At 44.8% G+C, this 27,256-nt stretch overlaps 1 protein-coding gene across 2 annotated transcripts in view; it reads left to right on the plus strand.

Annotated features, from left to right (window-relative positions):
- ODF2L (outer dense fiber of sperm tails 2 like) overlaps positions 1-2,292 on the plus strand; it is a 44,171-nt gene extending 41,879 nt beyond the window's left edge. For both annotated transcript variants that reach the window (XM_054979221.1, XM_054979222.1), the window contains one exon: positions 1,127-2,292. In XM_054979221.1, coding sequence (XP_054835196.1) covers positions 1,127-1,255 — 129 coding nt within the window. In that variant the 3' untranslated portion in view covers positions 1,256-2,292. The remainder of the gene's footprint in view (positions 1-1,126) is intronic.
- Positions 2,293-27,256: the final 24,964 nt, after the last annotated feature.

A 27,256-nucleotide genomic window follows, 5' to 3' on the forward strand; every position in this document is an offset into this window, starting at 1 on the left:
CTCACAAATTGGGAATATATTATGAAAAGGGGAAAATACAGAACATACTGTTCTGTTCCTGGTGAGCTGATGTTGCTAGAAATGGGAATGAATTGTAAATACTTACTAACAAGACCCAGGACTCCTTAGTACATGAATGTTACAGGGCATCACAGTTTAAAAACAAGCCCCTAGGAAGTAATTTATTTGATCACTTTTAACCAGAAAATATTGCGTATAAAATATAACCAGCACTTAACAAATTTTATGACAGCTTTGACACTTATTTTAACCACATGTATTTTAAAGATTATGTTCTAATAAAGATAAAAGTAAATCTTAAGAATGTGTATATTTTATGGGGATGGTGAATTATGAATGGTGCTAATAAAACCACTGTCTATCACTTTGTTTTAACAAGCACCTTTAGTACTAAAACTGTAATTTAAATTGCTTACAGGTGCAGCTGTAAAAATCTGCAGGAGTTCTGATATTGCAGTGGTATGAAGATGCCAGAGTTCAGAATGAAATTAGCAAAAATTAGGTTGTTCCCATGGGAGACCTCGCTATGGCAGTCTATAGCTTTGGTTTCAATTATGAAGATATTAAAAAACAAGACCATTTACCTTTCTAAAGAAGTTAGTCCCTTGCTTGAAAAAAACTAAGTACTATGGAATTATTTAAGGAAAATTTTCACCTATCAGGTTTTTGAATGCCTTGATGTTTATATTTACTATTAATGGATTGAAACCGTGCCATCAAAGGAGAGGTATCACCTCCTAAGCCCATCAACTGGAACAGACTTAGAAGAGTGCAATTGTGCTTAAGATGGCACTGAAAGAATATTGAATGGAAGTCCAGTAGAAGCTAGCACTGCAACCTGAAGTTCTGTGCCAGATTCCCTAAAGCACTATAATGGGTAACATCTTTAGCAGTTCTTGTGCTTCCACTTGTGCATAAAGTTGCATGTCCTCCCTGAGCAAATGAAAGAACAACTTTGGGTTTAGTTTAAATTTTCTTATTTAATTCTTTTAACAACCCTTCAATGTTACATATAAAAGAATCATTCTGGGAACAGAAGGGTCTTTCTTCCTGCTGAAAGGATGGGAACCTTTGGATCTAATGCAATGATTCTTTGTTTTTTCAGAGTGAAAAACATCATGAAGTATGCTTGAAGGAACTAGAACACAGTCTTCAAAAATCTGAAAACCAGAACCAAAGCATCCAGAATTATGTACAATTTTTGAAAACCACTTATGTAACAATGTTTGGCTAATGTTTTTGTTCCTTTCAAAAACATTAGCACATGGTGGATTCACATATATGCTTACCTCATCAGAGCTCCTTTTTAAAAAACCTGTTACTTTCTTCAACATGGATACAAACCTCTGAAGTTTGTAATTGGCAGTACACCACTGAGAAACCGCTTCTGCAGTTGTATAAAAAAGTGGCTATTTCTCATTTTGGATTTGACAGATTCAGGCTAGGTGATCTCTGTGGATGATGATATGAATATTGGAACGATGGCAGTATTGTCCTTGTGTACACAAACCCATATAGGACTTCTCTGTAGGCTCTGAACTGCCCACCCCCCAGCTTGAGTGAGGATGGTCACTTATTCAGAAGCATCAGGATTAGGGGCAATAAGGAAGCAGGAACGTGGCACAAGCTTGGAAAGTGAGTTATTTGTCAGTCACTGTACCTCTCTGATGAACATACTTCTGCTTCAATACGAGTTTTAGCTACTTAATTCACACACCTGAATTAAGTGTAGTAGTATGAATCAACAGCCCAGTTTAATACAGATTGTATTGATGATAGATTAAGGATAAACAAATGAAAGCTCATCTTATTTTCACAGATCTCTCTATAAATAATTAAAATCAGATGTAATATTACTAATAATAGCAGGTTTTAAAATTTATATATTTTAAATCATAGAAGGCTTTTAGATTTATGACTGAGTTGATCTTGTTTAAGTTAGCATTAGCACATTTTAAGAACCAAATTGTGTTCAGTATAAAGAAAGTCATTGATCAGAAAATTGCTCTCGTATACACACATATATGTAAAAAAAGTAGCATGGAGAGAATTTCCATAAAAAGTTTCATCGTCCCTAAACAAAAGGGTTTTTTAACCTAGGGAAATTGGTGTCCAGTAAAAACTTTCTTATTACATTTTTTCATGTTGCAGATTTCTTGCTTTTTGATATTCTTAACTAAAATAGTTTCTAAAGTACTGTATGTGACATTAGTGGTACTAAGAAAATGTTTCAGTTATGTTTGTTTGTTTGTTTGTTTGTTTGTTTGTTTGTTTGTTGAGCCTGTCAAATCAACACTGACTTAAATTTATTTTTTATAACATTTTAAAATCTTTTCCTGTGTTATTTCATAACCCCACAACTGAGACCAATTTACCCCCATTACCTCACAAAGTGTCAGAATTCCTGAGATGTGGGAGAGAAACAGTATCTTGATCACATGCAAACAGCTCAGTACAGGCAGGGGAGAGGCTTCAGTGAAGAGCAGACATTCTAACTTTCCTCCTAAATAGCTTTGCCTGTCCTCTCCTCAGACAAAGAGGGATATGCTGCATGCAGGGCCGGAGCCAGAGGCTTTGGCGCCCGCGGCAGCGTGTGCACGCGGGCGCGCCACGGACTGCGTGATGACGTCATTGCAGACGTCATCACGTGCCGCAGGGGGGCTGGGCGGCATGTGGAGGACCGCCGAGCGCAGAAGCTGCGAGCTGCTGCTGGAGCGGCGCGCGGAGGCTGCTCCGTGCGCCGCCCCAGCAGCAGCTCACGGCTTCTACGCCCGGCTGGGGCGGAGGAGCACGCAGCGGAGCCAGCCAGCCCCGTGCTGCCGCCGCCACATGCCCCAGCCGAGCGCAAAAGCTGCAAGCCGGGGCTGGGGCGGCGCACGGAGGCTGCTCTGTGCGCCACCCCAGCAGCAGCTCACGGCTTCTGCGCCCGGCTGGGGCGGAGGAGCACGCAGCGGAGCCAGCCAGCCCCGTGCTGCCGTCGCCACATGCCCCAGCCGAGCGCAAAAGCTGCAAGCCGGGGCTGGGGCGGCGCACGGAGGCTGCTCCGTGCGCCACCCCAGCAGCAGCTCACGGCTTCTGCGCCCGGCTGGGGCGGAGGAGCACGCAGCGGAGCCAGCCAGCCCCGTGCTTCCACCGCCGCCGCCCCCACACGCCCCAGCCGGGAGCAGAAGCTGCGAGCCGCTGCTGGGGCGGTGCGTGGAGGCTGCGCCCGGCTGGGAAGTGTGGCGGCGGCAGCGGGGCTCGAGCGGCGCACAGAGGCTGCGCCCGGCTGGGGTGTGTGGCAGCGGTGGTGGCAGCAAGGGGCTGGCTGACTGGCTGCAGCAGTAGCTGCAGCCAAGTCATGCCAGCTTCGCTGCGCGCGTCTCCACCCCCCAACACCCCTTCCAGCGCCCCTCCAGTGCCCGCGCGCCCGAGGCCACCGCCTACCTGGCCTCCATGCGCGCGCCGGCCCTGGCTGCATGTGTAAAGAGGCAGCTGCCAAGGACAGAAGGCAGCCATATGGAGAATTATGTGAGGTAACACTAGGCCTGGAAGCAGGCAGGGAGAAGCTTACTGAAGCAAGCTACAAAGAAGACCCCAAGCAGGATAACTCCAGGTTTCTTTTTTTTTGTGTATGGAGTAATCTTTTGTTGGCATTTGCCCTTTATTTATATTTTAAACATAGCATATGGGAAAGGCAAATGTTTTTGGTACAAGGCCCCTAATAGCCTCTTCCCCTGCCCTTCAGAATAAAGAACAATAGGGTATCATTCAGTGTTCCTTTCTACCATATGGACTGTTGTGTTTGCTCCCTTTATGAGACTCATATTATACTACCTCCTTGCCTTTCTTAGTATTCTCTTAGCTTTTTCACTGCCACCGAAGGCTCTTGCCTTAGTTATCTGTCAGTTTTATGTGCGATACAGGAAGGCTTAGTTATATTTGATTGAATGACAAAGAGTGGTCAATGCATGGTGGTTTGAAACCAGGCCTACTAGTTTCAATAAGACTACTAGCTTCCTAATTGCAAGATAAGTACAGGTTTTCTTTATATTTTTCTAAACAGGCCTAACCATCAAGGCTTAATTCCCTCAAGCACCACTTAGGCTAATACTGTCCACAAGAAAGAACACAGAGACTTCTCTCAGACAACAGCATCTCACTGCCTCTGTCTCTCACCATCTCCATCCTTCAAAACTACACTCTAAGCAGTTCACTCTGTCCATAGGGTACAGCTACTGCCCATAGGTATAGGTTTTCCCACCCACCCCACCTTGCTTATGTGGCTGGCAGGAGATGGCAGGCATGGGGATAGGGAGAAGCATGTGTGCATGCTCCTGTGCGCCCCATACGCAGAGGAATTCAAGTGCACATTGAAATGGAGGTGAGTGAAAACCGCTCCTTTAGAGGCAGTTTCCCCCCAGTTTCTCTTCAGAACGCATACAGGCACAGTGACTCTTCTTTGTGTTGGAAAATGTGCGCAACAGAGAAAGGAGGAGTCCCTCTTCCGCCTCTATTGCACTCATTTTCCAATGGGCTGATGTGTGCATGTATGCGCGCTGAAACAAGCTGAGTGAAAACTGCTTCCAAAGGGCCGGTTTTCACTCACCGCCATTTCAATGCACACTGGGATTTCCTCTGTGAAGGGGAAGCACAGGAGGTTTGTATTCACTGTCCCCTGGCCCCCTGCACGCCTGCTTGGGACCCCTGGCAACTCTAAGCTACCATGCAATCACAACAAACTTCACTCACCTATCCAGCCTCTTTCTTCTCTGAGACCTACTTTTTAAACTCTATACAGCCCGGAAAATCCACAACAACCATCGTTCTCCTGCCATGAAAGCCTTCGACAATACATCTAGCAAACATACATTCAAAACCCCACATTAATTAGCAGAAATAAAACACAAAAATATTTACACAGGAAAACATTACATGGGCCAAGTCACAGTTGTCCTGTAAATTACATTCTGCCTACCTCAGGAGTGTTGGTCTGCCTTTTTAGGTAGGTTTGGGGGGGGGGTAATAAACAAACACTCTTATGCTCTATGGTGTGAGAGCTGTTTTCTGATGGCAGAATCTCTTGCACTGCTGTCCTTTGAGATTGTACCATGGAGAAAAGGTTCCCATTCTTGTGTGTGTGGGTACATAAGCAGAATCATATGGATGGGCCCAATTGCATGGGTATCTCTTATCAGTTCATTGGCTTGGTTGGTGGTGATAGGGAAGGATCCACCAAACAGTCTCCATGGTGGTTACATTATTTACATGAGTGGGACAACAACATGGGAAAGTGGCTCTCACCCTACTAAGAAAATGTTACCAGTTTGGGTCACACTCAGAATTTAATGCATAATCATGAAACATCTAAATTCAGAGCTGAAGGTAAACCTGTTTATATGTTAAATGTTAATTTACTGTTCTGTCCATCAAGCAGAATTCTAGAAAACAGCTATGTTCCTTTATTGCAGCCAAAACAACAACAAAAATCTTATGTAATCTTAAAAAGTAACAAATTTATTGTTGCAGAAGCATTTATGAGACAGAGTCCACTTGATTGATTGACTGATTAACTGATTGATTGGATTTATATCCCACCCTCCCCACAAGCAGGCTCAGAGCGAGTTACAACATCTAGACATCAATAAAAACAACAATAATACATAAATATATAACAACTTTAAATAAGCTATAAAATAAAATATAAAATAGTAAATAGAAAACAGCAGTTCCAAAATGCAGCTTCCAGAAAAACAGCAATCACCTAGACTATTGTGAGGTCAGGCATGGCAGATCCATGAAGATTAAGACACAACAGACCAAGATGTCCAAGCAAGATGTCCAAGTGAGGAATTGACCAAGTAATTCGCTAGCTCCTTAACTAACCATAGGCATGGTGGAACATCTCTGTTTTACAGGCCTAGTAGAATTGCCAAAAAGTCCCACAGGGCTTGAGTCTCCACCAAGAGAGTGTTCCACCAGGCTGAGGTCAGAGCTGAAAAGGCTCTGGCCCTGATTGAGGCCAAGCCAACATCCTTGGGGCTAGGAATCACCAGCATATGTTGGATGGCTGAGCATAATGCTCTACAAGGGACATAAGGGGAGAGGCGGTCCCACAGATATGTAGGTCCCAGTCCATTAAGGACTTTAAAGCTTAAAACCTTGAACCTGATCCAGAATTCAAGCGGAATGCAGTGCAGCTGGCACAATACAGGTTGTATATGATCCCTAAATGGGGTCGCCATAGGGACATGTGCCGCTGCATTCTGGACCAGTTACAGTTTCCAGATTAGTCTTAAGGGTAGCCCTGCGTAGAGCAAGTTACAGTAATCTACTCTGGAGCTGTCTGTTGCATGGATAACTGTAGCTAGATCATGGGTGGAGAGATGTGGCAAGCTGCCTGGCCTGCCAAAGGTAGAAAAATGTAGACCTGGCAACTAATGCGACCTACACTAGTGGCCAAAATTGTGGAAACCTTTTGGGGAAAAGGCATTTTTGAGGTTTGATGGCTCATAACACCACTTTTTTTGGGGGGGGGGTAATACCATAAAATTATATATCAATGGAAAGATAATTTAATCAAGAATGTAATGCAACAAGGTTTGTTCAATTATCTGTATTCTATCAAATGTTATAGCCAAATAACCAGGAAAAGGAAGCACAACTTGCTTAGGTTGATATGAAGTAGCTTTCCTTCATTTGAATGTAGCCATTCAACATAATACAATTAAAGAAATGGCACAAAGAGTTGACTGGTCACCCAGAAAGTGATGTAAAATAGTACTATTATAAGTGAACAAGGCTACAGTTATGAAGAAATTAGAAGAAAAATTGGTGGAAACTTAACCAAAGGTGCCATTTCTAAATTTTTGAAGAGGTATAAGGCAACTCAGTCACTACAAAACCAGACTGGTAAAGGCAGGAAAGGTGCACATAAGCAAGGGATGATAGAAGAATTGAGAGACTGAGCCTAGGTGACAGAAGAAAATCATCGGGGTGTATACAGAACAAAATGGTGCAATTCAATGTGAAGTTGAGTACCAGGACTGTTCAGTGCAGACTAGAGGAATTTGGTTTTAATGCTAGAATTCCACGAAAAAAACCATTGTTATCTCTCAAACAAAGGTTGAAAAGATTAAACTGGGCTAAAACCCATGTTAACTGGACAGCGGAACAATGGGACAGTGTTATTTGGAGTGATGAGACCCAAATCTCCCTGTTTGATAGTGATGGCATAAAATAAGTGAGAAGAAGAATCAGAGAAGATTTGCATCCTGATCACATTACATCTACCGTGAAACACCCAGTTAGTGTTATGATATGGGGTTGTATGACATCAAAAGATGTGGGCAGAATTTGCATGATAAATGGCAATATAAATGCCCCAAAATACATAAATGAAATACTTGAGCCCAAACTGAAGCCTTCCACACGTGATCTTTTCCAAGATAATGAAGCATTTATATTTCAACAAGATTCAGCTCCATGTCATGTTGCTGCTGTGTGCAAAAAGTGGTTTCAAGATAATCATATTCCACTGTTGGAATGGCCCGGGAATAGCCCAGACCTTAACCCCATCGAAAATCTATGGATCCAACTAAAGAAACTGGTTAGTGAGAAACAACCCAGCAATAAAATGCAATTAATAGAAACAATAACTCAATCGTGGTTTCACATTATAACAGCTGCAGAACTAAAAAACTTGGTCCACTCCATGGGAAGGCATTGTAAGGCCGTAATTAAAGCAAAACGTTACCCAACTAAGTATTAACTGACATGGTGAGAATTGTTGTATAACTCATGTTTTCTATGTGTTTCAATTTTCTTCTTTATAACTACTGTTCTAAAAAAATTTCCTTCATAAAAGTTATTGCATTACATTCTTGATTAAATTATCTTTCCATTGATATATAATTTTATGGTATTACTCCAAAAAAAAGTGGTGTTATGAGCCATCAAACCTCAAAAATACACTTTTTCCAAAAGGTTTCCACAATTTTGACCACTAGTGTAGGCCTCCATAAATAAGGAGACATCTAGCATCACACCCAGACTCCTCACCACTGCCGCAGGCATCAAAGGCACCCTATCAAGGGCTAGGAGCTGAATGCCCAAACTCAGACTGGACCCACAGTCCAGATAGAGGACCTCCATCTTCGTGGGGTTCAGCTTCAGTAGACTCCATTTCATCAATGCAATCACAGTGTCCAAAGCCCTAGCCAAAACTTCCAGGGCAGTACATGCAGTAGTACACATTCTCTTGCTGCAAAGAGAAGCCAGAAAGCCCAGCAATCAAAGTGTGCTACATTACCATGTGGAACAGAAGTAGGGGGGCTTGTTGCAGGGACTGGTTCTGGGGATGGCATCTTGCTTAATAGTCTGTTGTTACTATTGTGTGGGGTAACTGTGGAGATTGAGTGGGGCCGTGCATGGGTAAGGATGGACCTCTCCCATCCCCACTCTAAGATAAAAGAAATGGCTGCAGATTCTTGATGATGCACTGGAGAGCTTGAGATGGGAGCTGCAGGTAACAACTTTTCTTTCCCTATAACTTAACAACCTACAAGCCATACATTGAAATATTTTATAATTTATAACTGCGTAGATAAATATGGCTTGATTACATGTACATTTTTTAAAATATTGCCTGATATTAAAATCTTTAATTTCTGTTGTTCAAAAATGTTTTGTAGATGTTCAGTCCAGGGAATAATATATTGGTTATGAAGCAAATTATAAAAGGGAGCAGCGAAAAAGGATATGGGCAATTGAATTAACTTGATCCTTACAATAAGTGCAATAATATTTCTCAGGAAATTCTACTAAAACGGCCCTTCATCTCAGCAGAAGGTAACACACTGCATCTAAGTAACATGAAAGGGAGTCGATATTTTGGAACTGTTAAATAAAAGTTTCCAACCAGGAGTCAGCTGTTACTAGTTGCAGTAAAGATGGTAGATGAATGGAGTGGTGGTCTGAACTTGATGGCATGGTACCATGCTATTGTTGAAATTTGAAGTTTGCTGGAGCTTATCAAGAGGATCCAGTGGTTCATTGACCCATATTGGGGCAGGATAGAGCAAATTGGGAAGAATGGTGGCTTTATATAACTTTAGCAAAAGGGAATAAGTTGACTATCTTTGGTATAGAAGGATTTCTTATGAATGGTTGGTTAATGTCATTGGGTCTTTCTTATGACAGATTTTATATGGCAGTTCCAGGATAAGACATAAACATCATACTGAGATATTTGAACTGTCTTCTTTGATAGTTTCTCCATAAATTTCCTAGAGATGTTCCTTCAAATACCTTAACTTAAGGAATCTCAAGATCTTTCTTTTTTGACAAAATTAATTGACAAAACTCTCGAGTGCAAAAGACACACAAATCATTCATGAGTTTCTTCAAGTTAATCAAGGTTCGGCTGAGGAGAACAAAGTCATCAACATATAAGAACATTGGTAGTGGTTGGTTTGCTAAGTATGGTACATGAGTATTATTTTGCAGATTAGGGAAGAAGTTATTTATGTATAAATTAAATAAGTGTAGAGCTAAGACACGTGTAGGTAATAAGTAGTGTTGTTCTGTTATTTTCTTTGCTGGGCCAGTCCTATAAAGAATGACTCCTGGGTAGAGATGGACATGAACCTGAAAACAACTGAACCATGTGGTTCGTGGTTCGTCAAATTTCATGAACCACTAACTTTCACAAACCTGCCCCTGGTTCGTGAACTGGCTCGTTTGGTTTGTGAAAACGGCACATCTGGGTCAGAAAACCATCACTTCTGGGACAGCAAAAGTTCACTTCTGGGCCAGCAGACGTTCACTTCCGGGTCCGCAGAAGGTCTGCAGGAAGTTCATCCCCTGTTGCCTAGGAAACTGATTGATTGGCACCAGGCTGTCTGCAGTGACGAACCAAAAAATGAACCAAATGAACTAGCCTAAAGTTCATGGTGGTTCATTAGAAATGGGATCTGATTAACCGTGGTTCACAAACCGGCCTGGTTCGTGCTTAATTTTGGTTCGTATTTCAGTTTGTGCCCATCTCTACTCCTGGGCCTCACATAGCCCTCCTTGATCTGTCTTTCCTTCCTTGTGTTAGTCTTCTCTTGAAGGACTACAACACTGTAGTATATGTTAGGACAGACAGTAGATTGTGTAGTGGACAGAAGCTGAAGACATGGACAAGTACAGCAATTAGCCAAATTCTTGTATAAAGGGGCTTTTATACGTTCATCAAATAATTTACTGGTAGTGACCAGAAAATGGATCTGCTGTGTGGGCTGGGCCAGATTCAGGTTGATAGTTGAGCTGAAGTCTTTGAAGAATTTTCAAGGGCCTTCCTTATTATACACCCAGGTAAAATGATGATATAATTATCTCAACTTGTGGTTTTAAAAAAAACCTTTAAACAGACTCCTAAAACATATGGAAAACTTGAAATTCTCCAGTTAAAGTGTGGTATGCTTGTTGAGAAGCAGTATTGGGGTGGGGGTTATGTGAGGGCAGTTACTACTCATCAAAGTGCAATGTGTGCTTGTTTCAGTTGTCCTTTGAGACACAGGGTTTAGATGTGAAAAGTCAGGGAAATTTCAGTTAATCTGGTTTAATTTTATCTATATATTTTGCTTTGGAAGAGGTCATTGAGTGTGTAACCCAACTGATAGTTTTGGAATTGGTCTTTCGCCAGTCTTCAGCATTCTTCTTAAAGTTTCATCCTTATCTTTGTTGTATTCTTTTATCACTTCCAAATGGTTCAGATAGTTGTTAAATATATTGAAAAAACTTTATTGTCAAGTTGCACATGGAATTTGTGCTCTGCTTGTGAAACAGAACATCCACCTCAACAAGGTAACACAAGGAAGGTTTTTATTACTGTGTATCAGTATCGTCTTTCATAACTTATACCTTGGAAAGTACCTTTTTCTTCCTCAATTAACAAGTGAAGTGAAGAAACTGTATTTTTTTTTAATATATATTTTTATTTTTAAAAAAACAAAGTGATAGTATAGAAGGTACAGAAAAGAAAGGAGGGATTATATAAAATAGTTGTATGGGCAAGACACATAAAATAGAGAGTATATCTTCCCAACATCCTCTTCATTACATTTTTTAAGATTACAATAATACTTGCTTATGTTGGGATCCATTTATATTCAACATTTAGGTTTCAAATTTATATTCAACATTTGTATTCAAAATTTATATTCAACATTCAACATTTTAAGTTTAAAATTTCATAGCTAATCTGCTTTGCAGCTACATTATTAGTTTCAACATTATTGCATATTCAATATTACATACTTCTGTCACTTCTACCTAGCCAGTATAACTTTTAACAAATAAATGATAATATATCAAAATACAAAAGGAAAGCCTCATAATCTCATAATATCTTATAATAAAAAACTATAATAAGGGATGCTTTTACTCAAAAGACTATTTCTGTGTAGATTTGTATTCAAGATGTTAGATTTAAAACTTATTCTCATTCTACTTCTACACTGCAGTACATTTGTAAATACTATTTTATATATAATTTTTATTTAAAAACTTTCTTATTCTAGATTTGTCTCTTGCTTGAATGATACACATTCCATCTCGCCTCGAAAAGCTGTATTTTTTTCATGAGAAATGCAATTATTGTGTCATACAAGAATAGAAGTCTTGGGAACATTCATGAACATATAAAGCTAGGTGGCAGTGTTGACACAGAATCATGGTATGTTGTAATGTGATTCTGTAGCTGTGAATGAAGGGGAAGGAAAACGAACAGTAGGAGTTGTTACTTCATAATTCTCACACACACACACACACACAACACACACACGTCACTGTCAAACATAGCAATATTATACCCTTTTGTTGTCTTATTGAGAAACTGATCCTGTAGTCTTTATTCAAGACAAAGTACATCTTTAAAATTTTGAAAGTTTCCTAGATAAAGTACTTAAGAGTAAAGAATCTCTGTAAAACAATTTGATGATTTCACCTAGCATGGAGTTCAATTAGGTTGATGAAATGAATATTGTGCATTTCTTTGTAGCTGTAATAAGGTAACGATGCAGTGTATTGAAAACAGGTGACACTTTCCTTCCTTTTCTTGGTGATATTTTGTTCTTTCAAGGTATGTTTATATACATACACATCACAATGTAACTTGGAAGCACAGTTTTCCTGTAGTCAGTGGTGACCCTGCAGATGTGTTGTCTCAACACTACTTCGTGCTGGGAGTAAAATCAGTGGGCTTAGAGAAGGCCACTGCAAGTTTCTTCTATCTCTTGTTTGTCTTGCATATATTGAAATAAAATAATGAAATAATGTGTATGAGTGCATGCACATTTTTTAAGCAGAGAGTTTTGTTATTGATGTTATGCCTTCCCTCTTCCACACAATATCCTGATAGCAGCTTATTAGTTTTGTGTAGTCGCCCACAACATCTACCTCAACAAAATATACCTGCCCTGTTGATTGATCTGGAAGATTCTTTTTTAATGTAATTTTATTTATATGGTCTTAGAGTGTCGTCTGAATTCAGAACGAATGAAGCTATTCAAGAAGAGCAAGAGAGACTGCTATAAATGTGTGTGGGCTTAAGAAATATTGCAGTAATTTAAGGAGAATGTGGTACTGGAGGTATTTGGCACCCTCTAGAATATATATCCCTCATCTTCTGTCTCCATATTCTAGCTAATGAAATATATGTTTTTAGATATGCATCTGCAATCATAAATGCTATAAACTTTATTTTTTTAAAAAAAAAATGAAAAATAAGCCTGAAATCATTGTGCCTGTATGCTTAGTAGATTCTGCAGCACAATGACAGCCTTACAGTACGGTCCTAAGCAGCGCTAAATCCGTCTAAGATCACTGACTTCTCCTGACATAGAGTGCTTAGGATTGCACACTTAATATATCCTTGGTCCACTTATCAGTGGTAATTTTCTTTTACATATTATCTAGAACTGGATGAATCTAGGTTGTCTCCCTTTTTAAAATGACAGAATTCTGATGTCATTTGGAAATCAACAGACCAACAGAGCTGTAAAAAGTCAACAACCAAAACTCTGGATTAGGAGAAAAAACAGTTAGCACTCTATCACTGCTCATTTCTCTCTACTTGAGTAGAAGACAGTTTGACGCTGAAGAATGCTCCTATTATCATATGCTTTTGATTTATTAAATGTCTGGAAAAGTACAGTTTAAAGCAGAAGCAGAAGTCTCTTAAGGCAACTTGGGGCCCCTCTCTTCTTTAATCCTGTTTGCCAAATAGACTATTATGAGAGTTTCAGGGCTGATACAAAACTTTTATCTGCTTTCTATCCGTAGCATGATGATGCTTACCTTAAGTGGTGACTCCAGCCAGATAATAGAAACTTAACGATTTCTCTTTGTAAATTGGATGCTTTGAAGAATTTTTTGCAAGATACACTAACCAGCACTGAGTTCCTTGTTGAGAGTCTCCATAGATGATTTGTTCAAGACATTCAATTTTTCTTGATTAATTCAGTAAAATCCTGAACTTACCTGGAACCAAGATCTGGATGTTTGTTCTATTATTAAGTTGGAATGATAATGTAATGCAGCTTTTAATAAGTTTATACTTTAAAAATAGTAATGTTTAAGCTGCACACTAGTTTTTGCATAAGACTCTAGGTTCAGTAATGTACTAGGTTGGATACTAATAACCATGAGTGATGTAACAGATCTTTCTGCCTCCCTATTCCTGCCACCCATGCCATCTTCGCAGCTTAGGGGACCATTGGGAATAGCGTATGGGTCTATTGAAGTGCCCTTCTGTTTGTGGAAAGGTGGTTTAGTGTGGCTGCTCTAGAACTACGTTCACTGCACTCATCTCAAAATTTTCTTTCTAGGGCCAAGCATGGGGGGAAATCATGTTAGTGTTTTTTTTCCCAGCAGAAACTGGCCATGCATAACACTGATTAGGTGATATGTATGGTGCCATGAACATACCTCCCTCGCTGTCCCCATTCTGGAGCAGTTTTGCAACTCCTATTAAGTTGTATTTAAACAAAAGATGAACCATGGGAAATGGCTCATCTTGATGAGTAATCATTGGTGTGTACATATATAACATGCAAGGTGAAGGCAGGAGGAAATTTTTTTCCACAGGAGAAAAGTGGAAGTTCTTGACTCCTGCTCTGAAGTTATATTTTTTTAATGCAACTTTCATGGAAAGCAATGTTGATTTATCGGGATAAAAGGGGGTTACTGCATATCTATTTGCCATACACACATTGAAAACAAGCTGTTATCCAATTTTAAGGTCCTGTCTATTTAATATATTTTTGCCCTAGGTAGTGACTTCTCACCTCCGCAGTATTAAGGACTAAGGTCCCAGTTGCATTGATAGTTTCCTTATTTATTTATTGAACTATTTCTACCCCACCCCGCCCCCCACACTTTTCTCTGAAGACTCCAGGTGGCTTACACAGCATAACCAGGTTGCAATTAAAAAAAATAATAACATCAAACTCTACAGTTAGAAAATTAAACCAGCAGTTATTATCCACAATCCTCTACATCCTCTGCCAACAAAATCAGTCTGTCATTACCCTCCAACAAAGGCTCTCTGAAATAGTCTTAGATGCCCTACAAAAAATAGCCAGTGGTGGAACACTTCACACCTTTATAGACAGGTCATTCCACAACATTAGACCTGTTACTGAAAATGCTTCTGCTTGAACTGACATAGAACATGCTAGCCTGAGGAGAGCTTTGATAAGGAGGCAATCATCCAAGGAATGTAGTTGGTGAACAAGAATAACGGGACACAGAGTTAGTTAAATATGTTGACTCCAGGCCATTAAATGCTTTAAGGGTGAGAGCCTGTTTGGACCTGGAAGCGATGCAGATGCTGAAGCATTGGTATTCTATGTTCCCAGTGACTACTTCCTGAAGCGACCTGGCTGTTGCATTTTGTACCTGGTCATCTGGGTAGGTCCACAGTAGTCCATCCTGGAGGTTATGGTTGTCAGACTGTGGCTTATTAAAAGTTGCAATCCAGGCTATCTCTTGCAATTAGACACGAGTCCATTGGTTCCAAAAGAGTTTACTGAATATAAATAACCATTATAATCCACTGGCCAAGATTCAATATTCCGGCTGGTACACGTACATTGTTACGAATGAAAGCAAGAGTTCAGATACAGAATAGCATAGCCCAGCAAATCCCATCCTCCCCCCCTAGTTCCCAAAACATGCAGCTTGAAGCTGAGAGAAAGCAACTTTCCCAAGGCTGTAGTCAAAACAGTGGCCTTCAGCGAGATAAGTGTTGCTGGACAGCTTGGCACCTGAAAGAGAAGAGCTTATAACACTGACAGCATTAAAATGGAATCTCTCTGGTTAGAATACACGTGACAGACCTGACAATGGTACCATGGATGAGAGCAGTTAGGTCAGCAGTATCAAGATAAGAAGATAGACTAAATGTCCGGCCGTCAAAGCCTTCGACAATACATCAGACTAAATGTAATTTGGCTATTTTTAAAAAGATACAACTAGCAACAATGCCAACCTGCTTTCAGTTAACAAAGATCTTCCTGATCTGTAAAAGAAAGTTGGATCCCCTCCAATAATGGTAGATCAATTCCTGCCAACAACTTTGTCTTTCTGCAACAGCATCTCCTTCATCTTCTATGGATTCAGTTTCAGCATGTTCAAACTTCACCTCTTGACCACAGCCTCAAGACACTAACCTAGTATAGACACAACAGCTTCTGGAAGCTTTAGATAAAAGAATTGTTTTATTATTATTAGAGCTAGATACTTTGTGGGTATTGTTGAGTTGTGACAGGCAAGAGTCATGTAACTGGAGGTATAGTTGGAGTAACAGGTATTTATTTTATTTACATTTATAGAGTAAACAGGCTTTGGGTTAGCTCGGGTACGCTTTATGAGCAAAAAGAACATGGAGATCACTGTGGCAGGAGTTGTACAAAGAGAAAAAAAGGTTTATTTATGTACAGATTGTTTTCAAAGAACACTTCAGGAGCACAGGTCTTCAAACAAGTCATGGAAAAGTCTGGCTGAGGCACTTCAGCTAGTTTGGACTTCAGGTTATGATTTAAATTTCCTTTAGTGCTTGTGTTTACAACCAGTCTTTCACTTGCTAGCCAACAGGCTGGAGATTTTCATACATACAGGTCTCTGCTCACAACAGCCTGCCCTTTTCCATGAGTCAGACTAAACAGTACCAGGTCTGCCCTCACCAGAGACAAGCTTCACAGCTAGATACTTTGCCCTCTCCCAAAGGGAGAGCTAAACCAGTCTCCCACACTAACAGGCAGAGAAACCCCTGATATTATCTGCTCTTTTTCTCAGGTAGACAGCAACTAACTTGTTCTGCGTTTCCTGCCAATATTCCACTCCCCCCCTCCCGCCACAAAAGGTGATTGAATGTTAGAGAGCACGCCCATAGGCTCAGGTGCAAAACAGCCTATTACCTTTTATCTTGTAATGGACAGGGAACAGGACAGCCTCCTGTCCATTATAGTTCTGTATTGGGTTGGCTTTGTTTCTGAAATTTCACCACCTGTGCTGAACCTTTGACTATTCAAATCTTCCATGTAGATCAAGGGAGGGCAGACTTTGTTTTTTGGAGCTGTTTTGTTTTTTTCAGGAGCCTTTGGAACCACCAATCAAAAGGGTTGTTTGGTGGATGGAGCCATATGGCACAGCCACTTTGTCCCTTGTGGGGGGAAAACTCAGCATTTCAGAGTGGGTCTGCAGTATTCAGGTGGAGAAAATCTTTCCTTTGATGTTTTCCTAAAGCAAACAACCACCATCTCATATTGTAACTTACTCTTAGGCAACCCCCTAGGGTTGCCAGCTCCCCTTACCTTAAAAGCAGAAGACAGGGAGGCGCTAGGCAGGAGGGGAGCTCTGTTCAAGCTTCCTCTCGCATGCACGGAGTGCTCTGGAAGCCCCAATGACATCACTTCTGGATGAAAACCAGAAGCTACAGGTTCTCAGCAGGGCCAAAATCGGCCCCACACATAGCATTTTTTAACGAAGCTGAAGTTGGTTTCCAGTTCCCAGTTCCTTATTCGCAGTTCCTTATTCCTTATTCGTTATTCGCAAAGCCAAAGAAAAATATTGTGAGAAAACTGAAAAGCTCTAAACTCCAAAATGAAGTTTGCAGAGGCACATATTATACACCTCCATATTCAGAAGACTCAGCACTCTAAGTGGACCTATACTGGGTCATCCTACAAAACCCAGATCTTGAGTAAACAGCTTCAAAATAGAATGCCCCCAAAACAATTCAATAAAAAGAAAGGGGCGGCAGCTGCAGAAAAAAAATTGGATCACCCCAAATCACACACCCCTGAACTCCAGAGATTGTCCCCTATAAGAGGACATGTGCTGGTGCTGATCCAGTCTCTGGATCGGGACCTAAGGCTTCCTATGTGGCCTGCCTGGAAAAAACTTGTATTAGGCATTGCTGTGAATAAGGAAGTAGGGAACTATAAGCCCCCTGAAACCCCAAATAATCTTTGGATCACCCCAAATCACCCAGCCCTGAACTTCAGAGACTGTCCCCTTCAAGAGGACATGTGCAGGTGCTGATCCAGTCTCTAGTTCTGGACCTAAGACCTCGAACGTGGCCTGCCTCCAAGAACCTTGTATTTGACATGGCTTTGAATAAGGAAGTGGAGAAAATATAAGCCCCCTTCACCCCAGAATAATCTTTGGATCACCCCAAATCACACACCCCTGCACTCCAGAGACTGTCCCCTACAAGAGGACACGTGCTGGTTCTGATCCAGTCTCTAGCTCCAGAGTTGAGGCCTACTATTCCACCTTTCTCTCAGAACCTTGTACTTTATATTGCTGTGAATAAGGAACTCAGAAATATAACAGCCCTCGGCACCCCCAAATAATCTTTGAATCACCAGAAATCAAACAGACCTGGGTTCCAGAGACTGTTCCTCACAACAGGACATGTGCTGGTGCTGATCCAGTCTCTAGTTCTGGACCTAAGGCCTTGAATGTGGCCTGTCTCCAAGCACCCAGTATTAGATATGGCGTTGAATAACGAAGCTGAAGTTGGTTACTTATTCCCAGTTCCTTATTCGCACTTCCTTATTCCTTATTCGTTATTCGCAAAGCCAAAGGAAAATATTATGGGAAAACTGAAAAGTAAAATATTGTGGGAAAACTGAAAAGCTCTACACTCCAAAATGAAGCTTGCAGGAGCACATATTATACACCTTCATATTCACAAGACTCAGCACTCCAAGTGGACCGATACTGGGTCATCCTACAAAACCCAGATCTTGAGTAAACAGCTTCAAAATAGGATGCCCCCAGAACAATTCAATAAGAAGAGAGGGGCAGCAGCTGCAGCAGGAAAAAACTTTGGATCACCCCATATCACACAGATCTGAACTCCAGAGACTGTCCCCCACAAGAGGACATGTGCTGGTGCTGATCCAGTCTCTGGTTCTGGACCTAAGGCCTCGCATGTGGCCTGCCACCAAGCACCCAGTATTAGACATTTTTTGAATAAGGAAATGGTGAAAATATAAGCCTCCTGCAACCCCAAATAATATGACTGTCCCCCACAGGAGGACATGTGCTGGTGCTGATCCAGTCTCTGGTTCTGAACCTCAGGCCTCACATGTGTTGCCAAGTAGGCCCCCTCTCCTGCTTTAAGGCCTGCCATGAACTGTGTTAAAGTTTCCTGCATCGCTGTTCTACTGCTGCACAAAGATTGCTCTGCACGTGTGTGCTCCAGTACACGTGTCAGTTTCCTGCCTGCTTGTTAGTTATCCTGCTGCTACAATAGACTGTATAGTTTCCTGGCTCCATGTTTGGATAACTGCACTGATGGACTCTCTTTCTGGGCAGCCCTGCCTAGACCTATGTCTGTGCCTCCCAGTGTGTGTTTGGACTGTGCTACACGTGTGTCCCGTGCCTGCCTTGCCATCTGCCACGGACAGTGCCTGTTCCATGCTTTGGACTGTGTTTTATGTGCTGTTACCCCTGCCTCCATGGAAGCCTGTCTCCTCCGGGCCCAAGCCGCTGCTAGCAGCTAGGCACCAGCCGGGGAAACCTCCAGCGAGCCTGGCCAGGCACCCCCTGTCTAGGTCCCGCCTGGAGCCTCCCGCGGGCCGGTCGCCAAGCTTGCCCTCGCTACCGGGAAGCCTGCTATCCAGCCCCAGCTATGCCCAGCCGGCATCCATGTTTTCAGGCAGCCAGAAGACCTAGGGAAGAGACTGCTTTGAGAAGCCATTTCGGCGAAGCGGGCACACCACATCCGCAGTGAGAGTACCGCTGCCCGCTCTGCATATCCTAGGAGCCGCCCCGGAGAAGGAACTAAGTGCCGACCATCCCAAGCACTTAGAGAATGCATCTCAAAGAAACCTCCGCATTCCAGAGCTGATGACATCAGGACAAGCCCTATCCGCTGGAACATCCATTCAGTCCACTCGGATTTCCCCCTCCCTCCTTTGTCCCCTCTTCCTGAGGTGTCACTTATCGCAATCAGATTACCAAAGTGGCTCATCCAAGCCATTCAGTAGTCCATTAAAGTCTTTGTTTTAATCTGTGAGAACCACCAAGTACAGCACCAGCCCCAGGGTACGTTTTGGGGTATTTAAGCTGGTCTCTCAGACCACTCGGTGCCTCGGCCATTCCTGTCGGCCATTTCTGTCCAGAACCCCTTGCTGTCTGTCCGTGGTTCCATTGCTGGCATTGGGCCACCCCCACTGTTGTGTCTCTGCTTCGCTTCAGGATTGTGAGTATTTCCCTTACCATCATTGGGAACCTGCTAATGTGAAAGTCTCTCTATTTCTTATTCTGTATTTCCTAGACCTGGTGTGTTTCCTTGTGTGTTTGTGCGAGTTTAGGCTTACGCCACACTATTAGTAAATGCACGTGTTTGAACCTATTTGTAGTCTGCCTCTTTGTTACTAGAGTGTCTGGAATCGGGACCTCCGTAAACATAGGTTAAGATCCGCGCTAATTTTAGTTACAGACTGCTAAAGCTAATTTCCCCATTTAAAAGAGCAGTTCTGGTAACAGTTTACTGGTGGAGAATGCGGGCATAACCCGGTTCGTGTGAATCCACGTGAGTCGACACGCGTGTTTTCAGCGAACTGCCGTAGAGGAAAATTTTCCAGACCTCAGTGTAAATAGCGCAATTTAGCTCAGGGAATTAAAAGTGTGAGTGTGTGTGGCTCTAGCGAGCAATTCTATCTTGTGGGTTGGCTTTTCCCCATTTCCTCCTTCAGCTAGCTTTGGACTACTCGCCTTATTTTGTGCACTGCGAGGCTTTACGGCCATTATAACCGGTGTATCTGTGGGCGAGGACCTCTGAACTGGTGAAGTTCCTGGCCACCTTCCGGGCCGCCTAAATGCGTCTATGTGGGTGGGATCCCAGAAGTAGGCTATATATATATATATATATATATATATATATATATATATATATATATATATATATATATATATATATATATATATATATATATATACATCCTGAAGCAGCACATATAAACTTCTCTTCCGCCCTCCCCCGTCTCTCCTAAGTCCGTCCAAACCCCATTCCTGCCAGCACTTAGGCATCAATCCCCGCTCCGGAGGAAACATGAAGGGATCGATAGTCCGTTTGTTCAGTTAGCTTTGGGAATCTAAAGTCAGGTTCCTGAAGCCCCACGGCAGCCGGCCGCACCGTGCTTGAGAGTTTTAAGGAAGACTCTTGGGCGCACCGTGATTGAGAGTTAGTAGGACTCTTGGGCACATTTTTGCTTGGGAGTTGTTTGAACTCTTGAGCGCTTTTTTGCTTGGGAGTACCGTAGTTTTACTCCTGGGCACTTTTGCTTGGGGACGTGCAGAGGCAGTCCTTGAGTGCTTTAGTCTTTTGGTCGAGGCTTGGAGACAGTTTAACCATTTGTTTCTGAGCACGAGGCCTGGGGACACTTTGAGTTGAGTTCTTGGGCAGAGAGCTTGAGAGCATTTTCAGCTTCTGAGCAGAGGCTCGGGAGCATTTCTGGTTTTCTGAGCACATAGGCTTGGGAGACCCCTGAGCTTTGGCTTCTGAGCAGAGGCTTGGAAGCACTGAGCATTTTGGTTCTTGGGCTTAGAGAGCTTGGGAACACCTTCTGAGCCAGTAGACTGGGCAGCACCGCTGCTAGTCCGGACTTTTCCTGGTCCTGTGGCCTGTAGGCAAGCTTGTAACAGGAATAGGAATTTTTCCTTCTCCCCCGGTGGAGAAGAACTAAATGTAGGACCCTTAAATACCCTTTTGAACCTAAAAGTAGGACCCCTAAGAAACAAAACCTTGTGTAGAACCCATTAATACCCCTGGAAACTCTTTTAAAAACGCCTTAAGGACCCGAGGGAATATATCCCCTAGACAGCCCATAGAGAGGAAAAGTTGTTAAAACCCCTAAGAATCCAGTGTAAGAATCCCCGAGGACCCGAAGGAAAATAATCCCTGAACGGCCCCTAGACGGGAAGACTTATAGGGAGCTCCAATCACCCCACCCTTGGTGCCGCTGATCCACTCTTTAACCTCCCCCGAGATCAGCCCTAAACTAAAAAGAAAGATGCACCGAGCAGCCCCCACCGTGCCCCGCCTAGAGAAGTGGCTAGTTAAGAAGGGAGATTGCCCTTGGGAAGCCGGTTCCTTCAAGGGACCTGACCCGCTCCAGATAGTTAGGAGTGCCTTCCAGGATTTCTGTGACAAGGAGACACCTAGGTCTAGCAAGAAGGACAGATATGGAGCTTGGGCCCTTTTCACCGCCCTCCAGGATAGCGTGTCCCTAATTAGTAAGCTAAAGGCAGCTCAGGAAGAACAGGAACAGGAGATAGAGAAGTTAAGGAAAGAAAAGAAAGAGTATGAGGAAAAAGCAGACGAGTGGCGTTCCGAGCGTGTTAATTTCATGCTGGAGAAGCAGGGACTAGCCGCTGCTCTCCAAGATGCTCAGCACAAGGCTGAAGTGGCCACTGCTTGTGCCGAGATGGCCGAGGACGCTGTGATCAAAGGCCAGGAGAAAATTGCAAAGTTAACTCATGCTGCCCAGTTCATGGCAGAGCAGAAAGTTGCAAAGGTAGCAGCAGCGGACCACTCCGCTTGTAAGAGGGAGCTAGAGGCCCTAAAACAGCACCTGGGAATGCAGCAGGCCGTAATTTCCGCCGTGCATCCTGCAGCCCTCTTGGCCCTCCCAGAAGACAGTACTGATAGCTGGGCATCTCACTCGCCCCAGCCCGAAAAAGCCCCGCAGCCCCTCCATCCGGTAGCCGCTAAGGAAATCGTCTCCATGGACGAGGATGGCAGGAAGACAGACCGGGTCGTTAAGGAGACCCGCGATTGGAGGCCCGATGAGCTCCAAGCCATAGCAGATCGCATGGGGCCCCTAAACCGAGACACGGCAATCCAATGGTTCACCCATGTAACCACCTCTCAGCCCTCCGCCAGTGGTTCCGATGTGGCCCAGCTGGCCCGCCAATGCGCTGCCTCTGAGATAGTCTCGGCTCTGAACGCCTATATCTCTAACCGAAGGCTGGCCACCCGCAGTCAGTATGGGGCCATTAAAGAACTGTGCGCGTTCCAAGATTCGGTTTCGTTTTTGCGGCCATGTCGGACGCTCCTCTTCGCAGGTCCGAGAGGAAACGTCTGAGCAGCCTGACCGGGCGGCTGATCTGCAAAGATTAGCCCCCAGGACTCCCAGGGAGGGAGTCAGGGTCTGGGACGCTGCGGGAAGAGCCCTCTGGCAAATTGCCCGTTTGTCCCCATGGAGGCCGGCAGACGTGCGCGGCACCTTGCATGCTGCCGGGCCACGGAAAACGGCAAAGAACAGGACTAGGCGGAAGCCTGTAAGTAAGCGAATCCCTTCTGTTATTACAAGCATATGCGAAGGAGTGGTGGGATCTGAAGTTAAGAAGACTCAGATTTCTTCCCCCTCGCTGAGTTTCAGAAGGTTGGCGGTCCCCCCCCCTAAAATGGCAGCGAAAAAACAGAGTCCCGCTTTGGGCAAGTCAATTTCGGCTGCCCTGCAGGGGAAAGCAGAGTCGCTCGAGGAATTGGTGAAAAGATCGGTCATCGAAGCCATAAAACCCTTTGTTGACAAGCTGAATGAAACAGATCAAAGGGTGGGCTTAATTGAGAGCGATGTGAAAGCCATTAAGGAAGCAGTGGGGGGGACAGAGAAGTCTGCTCAGGAAAATGCATCACTCATGAGAGCAACGAACAAGGAGCTAAAGCTGGTGGAAAACCAGCTGATTGGGCTGCAAGTGGAACGAACACAGACTGTTTTGCGTCTCCAGAATGTTAAAGAGGACGAAAACGAGGATCTAAGGGAGCTTGCCTTGGAATTATTGGCATCACCCGCGAGGGCAACTAAGGAAGAGGTGAAAAGCGCCATTTTGGAAGTCCGCCGGGCTTCTTCAAAATATGCAATGAAGCGGCAGCTGCCTCGCGAGATTTTTATTGAGTTTGCATCCAGGAAGGTCCGAGACACTATCCTATTTAACTCATATAATGCGGACTTGGACTTTCTGGGAAATAAAGTCAAGATACTGAAGGACGTTCCATTTCTAGTTCGGAAAAGAAGATTTAAGTACAAAAAGCTCGCCGCTCTCCTGAGGGAACGAGGGATAAAGTATAAATGGCTATTTGGTTTAATTATAAAGATCAAGCCTACAAGATAAACTCAGAGGATCAGCTAAGGGATTTTATGGACAAAAATCAAGAATTCGGGCAAGATACCATGCAAAATGAAGAAGACTTGAAGCCTGAAGGGAGGGGGGAGGCAGTGAGCGCAGTGGCTGTAGCTGCTCAGAGAGAACTGCGTCCGAGGCCCAAGGGGGGGAGAGAAAATTTAATATGGGTTGTATTTTGTATTTTGCAAGGTCAACCACTCCATCATTACTTTATGGAGGCTTAAATTTTTAACCATGGCAGTATGAAGGGAAAACATTGTAGTGTAGTGTTTTTTGTTTGTAATGTAACCCCCCTTTTTTTCCAGCCCTCCTTCCCCTTTTCTTTCTTCTTTCCCTTTTCCCCTTTCCTAGTACTTTTGCAGTTTTTTTTTGTAGATTTCTGTTTTAGATATTAAAAATAAAATTTTCAAAAAAAAAAAAAAGAACTGTGCGCGTTCCTATGGCCCACCAAGAGTCTAAAAGCCCTGTACATTGCAGAATCTCAAAAACCCGGAGAGGACCCAGAAGCATACCTAGCCAGAAAGCAGCTTCTCGCTGAGCTAGCTGATGAAGTGGATTTAGATGCAAGCGACGTACCCGACTTTGACGAGCTAGAATTCAGGAGGGCAGTCCTAGACAGACTCAATAGCACTACCCGCCTGGCCCTGGCAGGAGTTGAATCCGGGAGCATCTCATGGGGAGAGCTGGAAGCTCGCATCAGGAGCATTGCTGGCCTGTTGCGAGAAACCGGAGCAATCTGCCATGTGAAGTCCCCGGCCCCCCGTAGGAAGGAGAGCGAGCCGATAAGCACAGTCACTTATGCTAACCATGGCCCCCACTCTCAGTACCGATCCCAGGGACGTAACTCGTACCCGGAGTCACGGGGAGGGATCCTGCGGGGAAGGAGCAGCAGTTTCAACCGGGGAAGAGGGCCAAGGGACTACTGCCCGGGAGTCTCCTTTGCACCCACCCCGAGCTACGGTTCCTCCTCCCAGCAGGGACCCCGCGAGCCCCGGACGCAAGATGCGCCCTTGGCCCCTTCTCACTCCCGGGCCTTGCATCCGTACAACCACCAGATCTATCCCCCTCCAGATCAGTCTAGTGCCTGGGGAGCATCACAGGGTGACCCCGAGGGACCCCGGGACCACGGCAGCGCACCCCCATCCAGGGACCCCCTCCCCTTGGAACTCTGGATGCGCCTCAAAAACCTCGGAGTGAACATGGAGCTATTCGATGGAAAGCCCACGTCCGTTCTGATGAAGGTGATCATGGACTGGGAAGACCAGCAGCAGCCCCCGGTGCCCCCGACAGTGCCCCCCTTACCGCCTGAACTTTCTTTTCCGGGTCCCCCGATAGCTGCGGTCTGGGAACGCTCGAGCCCCAACAACCCCTTCAGAGGAGGCACCACATCCACCGACCAGGGCGCAGGATCTGAATAGGGCCGCCCCGAGTCCCAGTCTCCCTCCGTGGGCATAGTTGCCAGACTAAAGCCGGACACATGGGGGAGACCGACAGTGAAGGCAGGGATCGGGACTCCCGGGGAAAAGAAGAAGCCTGCCACCCTCCTTATAGATACCGGAGCTTCACTTAACATACTCCGACCTACCCTAGTCACATGGGGAACCCAGACCTCTACTACCATGCAACTCGCCGGTTTTGGAGGCGGCATGCAGGAATCCCCGGTTTGGCAGGACATCCCCATCGCAGTTGGGAACCTGGCCACCCGGATTTCGGCATGCGCAAACCAGGGAGAGGACGATGGACTTTTGGGTATGCCTTTCTTCCGAGCCGAGGGACTGACCATTGATCTAGCAAACGGGCTCCTGTGGCGCATTCCTGGAGGCCCAGACTTTGTCAATGCAGTCCATCGGTGCGCCGCCCTTAAGGCCCCCTTGCCTCTCGCCCCCATCACAGGGGACCCATGGGTTCAAGACTTCCCCGAGGTTTGGGTAACCGACAAAGCCGAGTGTGGGATAGTGAAGGGCGCCTGCGTCCTGATTGAAGGAAAGGACCCCCCTCCTCAGAGACAGTACAAGTACCCAGCCGAGGCCGAGGCCGGGATAGCTAAAACTATAGAAGGACTCCTTAAGTGGGACGTCATACTCCCGATGCAGTCCATCTGCAACGCCCCATTGTGGCCGGTTCTGAAAGCAGATGGAGTGACCTGAAGAATGACTGTCAACTTCCGTGCCCTGAATGCCACCACCCCTCCAGTTGCCCCGGTTGTGGCTAAGTACAACGAGATCCTGACGGCCATTGCCACTGGGTCCCGATTCTACTCGGTCATAGACCTGGCCAACGCCTTCCACTCCATCCGGTTGCATGAGTCTTGCTGGTACAAGTTTGCGTTTACTTTCCGCGGCCAGCAATACGCATTCAAGCGGACACCCCAGGGATTCCACTTCAGCCCCAGTATTTGCCATGCCCATGTAGTCCAGATATGGGAACGCCTCCAACCCTCTTCGAGGCCCCATGTTCTGAGCTACGTGGACGATATTCTGGTCCATGCCCCTACGGAAGAATTAGCTCGCCAAGTCACAAGGGAGGTCCTAGAACTCCTCCACGAGACCGGGTTCAAGGCAAGCAGGGAGAAGGCCCAATTGGTTCAGACCAGCGTCAAGTACCTGGGTCTGACCCTGGGACCCGAGGGTCACACCCCGGACGCCCAGCGAATGGAGGTCATCTCCAAGCTGCCTGCACCCACAGATGTCCCCTCACTTAGAGCCCTTCTAGGAACCTTCAACTTCTCCTGAGACTTCATTGAGTCCTTTGCAGACAAGGCTTGACCTCTTTACGCCCTCCTTAAAAAGAACACTCCCTGGGAATGGGGACCAGATCAGCAGGCAGCCTTAGCCGAACTAAAACGTAGTCTGGCTGCAGCCCTGGCTTTAGCCCCTCCGGATGTCACCCAGCCGTTCTTTATTCAGTTAGCCGTTTCGGACAAAAGCATAGGAGCCACGCTCACCCAGCAACAAGCTGGGAACGCAAGAGTAGTAGCCTATGCCTCTCGTAATCTAACTCCGGTGGAGACCAAGTTCAGCCCATATGAAAAGACTTGTCTTGCCCTAGTTTGGAGCCTGACCCATTGGGAATTTATCATAGGAGGCTCGCGCACGATAGTCCAGACCACTCACACGCCCCTCAAATACATTCTATCTGGCAAGATACAAGACGGGCAGGTGTCGAACGCCCGCATAGCACAGTGGACCCTGGCCCTGGTCAACCGCGGAGTGGAATTTAAGAAGGAAGCAACTGAGCCACCTGCCCTATACGGCCTGTTAGTAACCGGGACTGAGCACGAGTGCCCCCTGGATCCGCAGCCGCAGGTTGTCTGGCCAGTTACTTGGGGAGTCCCGCTAGAGGAAGCCCAGCTGAACGGCTTCACGTGCTGGTTCTGCGATGGCTCCTCCTTTCACATTGGTGGCTCCCCTCGGACTGGCTACGGCGCCGTGCAAGTGAGCGATGCATTTACCCTTAACGGTCCAGCCCGCCCCCATTCCAGCCAAGCGGCTGAGGTGCAAGCACTCCTGGCGGTGCTTGAGTTTGAGCCCCCAGAGAGCCCACTTGCCATTTACACAGACTC

The sequence above is a fragment of the Eublepharis macularius genome, chromosome 5 (genome assembly GCF_028583425.1).
Source record: "Eublepharis macularius isolate TG4126 chromosome 5, MPM_Emac_v1.0, whole genome shotgun sequence".
Lineage (NCBI taxonomy): Eukaryota > Metazoa > Chordata > Lepidosauria > Squamata > Eublepharidae > Eublepharis > Eublepharis macularius.